The following is a 6,149-nucleotide window of genomic DNA, read 5'->3' on the forward strand; positions in this document are numbered from 1 at the left end:
TAAGCCCTTTTCTGTGTAAAATTAGAAGTACTGGGAGAAAAAAGTCTGACAATATTTATTACACAAATCATAACTGTTCAAGAAGGGATCTGTTTGATGCAATGCACCCCCACGGCTGCCTGACACGACCTGCCTGGGTGCCTGTCAGCACCCACTGCCAAGTAAAGCTCAGGAAGAACAGACCAGTGAAGCCGAGGCTAGATCTAGTGCAACGGTGGGATTCTGATCAAACACAGCATGTTCTCTTGTATACCACATGCCCCCAAATAAGACACGTCCCTTATTTTGGAAGAAAAAATATTCTTCCAGCCATGGCTGAATGCTGACTGCAGGGAACCCTGACTTCAGTGGTTGTGACTGCAAGATGGTTAAAGCTGTAGCTCTGGTGCTGACAAGTGAATGCCACCTCCTCTCTCCCTGTGGCTGGTACAGGGAGAAGCATGGTAGATATCTTGCAACGGAGTCTGCCTACTTTGACACAAGAAGAAAAATTAGCTTCCTCTCTTAAGACATGCACACCAATTCTGGAGGGGTGATTTATGGGGGGGAAAGCATGTGTGGTATTTGAGTAAATGTCATATTTGAGAGACCATGAACTACAGCTAAAAAACCACTTCAGAATATTCAAAATTACTGTATTTTTTTGCATACAACGCACCCTCAAGTAAAATATGCAGCTTCTTGTTGAAAGGCAGAAAGAAATTTAAACAACCTTTCCTTGAGAACGTCTGCAGGAGAGGAGGAAGACAGAAAACATCCATAGCCAGCAGCTAGGGCAGGGGTGGGCAAAATGCGGCCCACCAGGATATTCTACCTGGCCTGCGGGGCCCCTAAAAAATGTAGAAAATTAATATTAATCTGCCCCAGGTTGCCTGCCATATGGCCCTCGATGGCCAAAACTCAGTAAGCGGCCCTCTGCCTGAAATAACTGCCCGCCCCTGAGCTAGGGAGTCTTGCATGCAACATTTGTTGCTTTATTTTTGCTTTCTCCTGACAGAGGCTTAAGCAGCAGAAACTGCTGTCACCATATTTTACAATCTAAACCTCAATTTCTAGTCACTGGATTTTGGAAAGAAAGTGTGTTGGGTTGTATGTGAGAAAAAATATTGTATGATCAAGACCACACAGTAGCTTAGTGCTTGCAGTTTTGATTAAACTTGAAGTTTTGATTAAACAAGTTTAAGTTATTCATGAGCCTATTGCTTTAAACTGTTTTTATATGAGGGGAATTTAAACATTGTGAACAGGTCAAACTGGCTTCTTGCTGTTCACTAGTCTCTGTTGATAAGATCATGACTACTCAGTAATAAGCAAGAGGCTTGTTTGTGCCACACCAAGTCCAGGAGTTTCCTTGTTTCAGAAAAAAGAGGGACTTGGGAAACAACTTGTAAGGGACAGAGCATGGACTTCAGGACTGTTTATGTGCAACCAATGGATTTTAGTGTTCTAAAAGAATAGGAGAGTTATGTGTTATCCCAAGAAACCGTGCATTTAATCCCATGTTGGAAGGAATTCAGTTTAGCATAGGAAGACAGATTTACAACACATGGTATTACTTGCATTGTATGGTTATTTTAAAAAGCCTAATTTAAAATTAATCTATGGACTGAGCCAACTCAATTAATGTGCCCCGCCAATGGGAAGCAGGTTTTAGACACAAAACATAAAAGAAATCATGATGTCTCTGCAGGACATAGACATTAAGAAGCTTCCTGCCAAATTGAAGATGTACAGATGTATTTATGGTATTGTCCAGGTCAGAGTGGAAGAGAATGCATGAAGCACATCATAAATTGTCTTCTGGGACTATTAGGAAAATGGCTATAGCAATCCTGCATCTAAATTTTGACCTATCTCATGAAAAAGGGTGATGCACATTCCCAGAATCTCTGAGTTCCCTTTGCAGCTCCATTGCTTGTGTTTGTGCCTGACATTGATGTTTATATCCAACTGGCTGCTGTCCAGTACAGGCGACTTAGAAGGTGACATCTACAAGGAATGTCTGCAAGTCCCGTGTCTGATGGCAATTCACCCAGATTTATACCTGGGAAACCTCACAAACCGCTCACTGCTCTAGAAAAGAGCAGCTATCCACATATTAGTGTCATGTGCTTGCAGGGGGAAAAAAAGCCTTGATTAGGAATCAGGATAAGCTAAAAGAGCAGAAAGACACTGTACTGCACCTGCTCCAATTCATTTGGTGGAAGGTCCCAATAGAAAAGGTAGCAACAGGCAACATGGGACAGTGCTGTGTAATCCCTAATCACAGGGCGTCCCTACACGATATGCTAAATGTGTAGTAGCCTAATATTACACGGCAGCAGCGTGTCATGTCAAAAACAGTGCCAATATGCTACTGCACAGCAGTATCACTAAAAAGATGTGCTATGGCACTAATGCGCAGCAGTGCCAGTCACCGCGCATTTAGTACTTGATTATACGAGTACAAAACATAACATGCAGTAACTACGGTGCGTTAATGAACGTGCAGGCGCACCCACAGGACATATGAGCAGGGCGACCAAGCCAATGTTTTGATTTCGGCCCAAGTACACCACGACTGACGGCAGCACCGTCGCATCCACTCTCAGTTTGGAAAGTGTTTGTGTAATTAATGTAGATTCAGGGTTTCAAAACGTGGCGGAACAAATTTAGATGCAAGGGGAAAACGTGCATGCAGTGTAAACAGAGAGAGAGAGAAGGGAAGGGAGAGAGATACTGGGAAGAACTGTGATGATTACAAATTAATCTCAGGAGCTGCATTATTATTACTCAGGGTTAAATGTGCGTGACACCGATAACGTTACTTGTGCCATTAAACCGATAAGAAACAGCAGGAAGCGGCGGCGGCTGACTTCGTCCAGGTAACAAAGAGGTGCGGTCGCATTTCACGATGCTGGAGCCCGCCCAGGAGCCCCAAGGGGGCGGGGAGCGGGCTGCTCTCAGCAGCCCGGAGGGAGAAGTGCTGCCAGGAGGGCCCGCCAGCGCCGCGGGGCGGGTCCGGGGCCCGCGAGGTGTTCCGCGTGGAGCCAGGGCAGGGCAGCGACTCTCACCCCGCGGGTGGCGGCCCAGAAGGCGGTGGCCAGGACACAGGACACAGGGCAGGGGCGCGCGCGGACTGGACACGTGGGTTGTCCTTCGCAGGAGGAAAACGCGGGGGGTCCAGGGCTGCTTGGTCCCCACCCGCCCGGCCCCGGGAGCCCCCGCGCGCGGACACTCACAGCATGGCGGGGGGCAGCGGGGCGCCGTGCGCCATCCCAGTCCGGCAGCGCCTGAGGCACACGGCCCGTCACGGGCGGCACCCGCCAGCAGGCAGCGGCCCACTCGTACCCCTTCCGCGCCCTGCTCCGCCCCCCGGCGGCATGCTAATGAGCCGCCTGCCGATTGGCCTGCCGGCGTGTGGCGGAAGTAGGCTGGGATTGGCCAGCGAGGCGCTCCGTCAGTGGCCAAGGGGGCGGAGCCGGTGCGTGACGTCCTAGACCCCGCGCGCGACCAGCTCGCCGGCCAATCAGCGAGCGGCTGCGGCGTCAAAGGGAAGGGGCTCTTAAAGGGGCCTGAACGTGGGGTCGGGGTTGCCTGTGCACGTTGGGCTCTGCCAGCAGAGCGGATCCCGCGGGCTGATCTGATCTGGGAAACGACAACCCACCAGGGCCGAGCATGAGCTGGAAGCCCAGGAGCGCTCCCAAGGCCCGCTGCAGGCAGCATGGCCAGAGGCCGCCTGTTCAGGGTTGGATCCACCAACCGAGTTTGCAAACCTCTACCTTACGGGCAGGGCAGATCCGTGCGGACTCGCCCTGCGACGAGCGCCATACGCAAGCCTAAGGCCGACTGACTGAAGGCTCAGCTCTTGGACTTGGTTTGCTGTAAGAAGCTCCATCCAGCAAGAGCACCCCCCCCCGCAGCCGCTTCCTCGGCCTCACGAAGGGTTTTTAAACCTGAAAGCTTGCTAAGAAAAATTGAAGTTGGTCTCATAAGAGATACCAGATCCACCCAAAGAACCTCGTCTTCCTAAACGTCGAGGCATTTTATATTGGGCTCTAGTCTTTGTGCCAACCTGAGCTTATCGCACTATCACAAGGCCGCTCCTGGTGGCTGCAAGGATTTTTCCTTTCTAAATATGGATGCTGCGTATCACTCGTACTGTAACCAAGCCTGGCAGGTTTAGTTAGTCCATAGAGCGCGAATCTGCCCTGCCTTCTGCCTGGGCTCAGGCTAACCAGCTACCTGCCGCTCTTTGCTCATGGACAGCTAGTTTAAAGCCCGCGTGGGTTGCATCAAGATGAGCTGCTGTCATAACGGCAGGCAGAGGTGCTTGTATGCTCTGCAGACCATAATAGTCAAATGCTCGTATTAACACTTTGCTTCTTCAAAGCTTACACAAATATTTACTAAGTCTGCCAAAGTCACTGTAAAATGACAATGAATTTCATTACATTTTGAGATTCTGCCTGTGCTATTTTTCCTTTATTGTTATAAGTGACACTGCTTTTTAGCATATTACCATATTTTCTGTGTAGATGCTCCAATGTTGCTTGTAAGAATTATTTTAATATGGTCAAAGAACATATTTTTCCTTCATTTCATTCTCAGGAACATCTGACCTGATTTTGCGGACTTTTTTCTCCAAAACAGACTAAGCCAAACCAAATGGTAGATTTGAAATCAAATTTGAATCAACCTGCTTGCTGAGGACCTATCATAGATTGGCTCTTGTAGTCCAGGCACCCACATAGGTAACGTAGAGATATGGGGGGCACTTAGTTGCAGTCCGGAGTCAGTAGAAGGATCTGAGGGTCCACACACATCCAATTTGCTCTCTGCCTGCTGCCTTAATGGATGGGAATGAAGTTCACCCACTAAAAACAAGGCGCCTTCTCTAAAGCCCATCTGATCGCTGCAGGCAAGAAGTGAGAGCCAGACTGGGGTAATCACATATTCACACCTCAAGGCTTTGGGGACACATCAGGCAAGAGGGAAGAAGGTCTCCTGGAAGGCTACTTATCAGTCAGGGCCTTTCTCACCCTTTCTCCTTATCAGTTAAGCTTCTCTCATTGCATGTTCCCAATGGCATTTAACTGCTGTCCTCCATGTGCAGCCATGTGGCCCTGCATTTTCACCCTCCTCTGCATGATCCCATATCACCCTGGTTCCTTCTCTTCCATGGCATACTGTGTTGTGATCCAGTCACCACCAGTGCCACTGCTCCCTTTCTGGCCTGATACCAAGTCCTCTGCCTCCTCCTACACTGATGCCACTTCCCCTTCCTCTGCTCGCTGCCTTGCAGCCCTGCCTCTTCCTCCATTTGTTGCCTTGTAGTCCTGCTGTTCCTGCTTGGCGTGCTCCTCCACATTCTCCTTTGCAATTGTCCTTCCTCCTCCTCCTCCTCACGATGCCTCATGGTTGTTCCTTCTTGTCACCTCTTCTTCTTTATGGACCCTCCACCTCCTCCCTTGGATTCCTTGAGGTCCCAGTTCCTAGTCACCTATCTTTATTTTTCTCCCTCATCACTCCTTTATACACTCCCACTCCTTTCTCTCTCCCCACATCTGTCCCTGCGCACTCCCTCACAGGTCACAAATGACTATACTGCACTTGCTCGGGGATGCGGGGGGCGGTCAGGAAGGCCAAGGCGGAGATGGAACTGGGACTAGCTTCCCGGATTAAGGACAATAAGAAGTCCTTCTTTAAATACATAGGAGGCAAAAAGCGGGTTCCGGGTAATGTGGGGCCCCTGCAGGACACGCTAGGAAATTTGGTCGTCACACCAGATGACAAAGCCAACATATTTAACAATTTCTTTGCCTCCATTTTCCTGAGGAGGGGCCAGAACAGCCACCCCTGCCTGCTGGGCCCCCCTCAGGCCCCAGGGGAGGCACACCCAGGCCAAGGGTTAGTGAGGAACTAGTTAGGGAACTTGTGGAGTGACTAGACGTATTCAAGTCAGCCGATCCAGACGATCTCCACCCTCAAGTACTAAAGGAATTAGCTGAGGTCATTGCGGGACCCCTGGCACGGCTTTACGAGCACTCGTGGTGCACTGGAGTGGTGCCAGAGGACTGGAAAAGGGCCAATGTGGTTTCCATCTTCAAAAAGGGGAAGAAGGAGGACCCGGGAAAGTATAGGCCAGTTAGTCTTACCTCGATCCTGGG

General features: G+C 49.8%; 1 protein-coding gene across 1 annotated transcript in view; it reads right to left on the reverse strand.

Moving 5' to 3' along the window:
* HMG20B (high mobility group 20B) overlaps positions 1–3,349 on the reverse strand; it is a 24,881-nt gene extending 21,532 nt beyond the window's left edge. Inside the window, exon 1 of the mRNA XM_019513269.1 lies at positions 3,222–3,349. Coding sequence (XP_019368814.1) covers positions 3,222–3,256 — 35 coding nt within the window. The 5' untranslated portion in view covers positions 3,257–3,349. The remainder of the gene's footprint in view (positions 1–3,221) is intronic.
* Between the last annotated feature and the right edge of the window lie 2,800 nt (positions 3,350–6,149).

Source organism: Gavialis gangeticus, unplaced genomic scaffold, assembly GCF_001723915.1.
Source record: "Gavialis gangeticus isolate Ggan-Ray unplaced genomic scaffold, GavGan_comp1, whole genome shotgun sequence".
NCBI lineage: Eukaryota > Metazoa > Chordata > Crocodylia > Gavialidae > Gavialis > Gavialis gangeticus.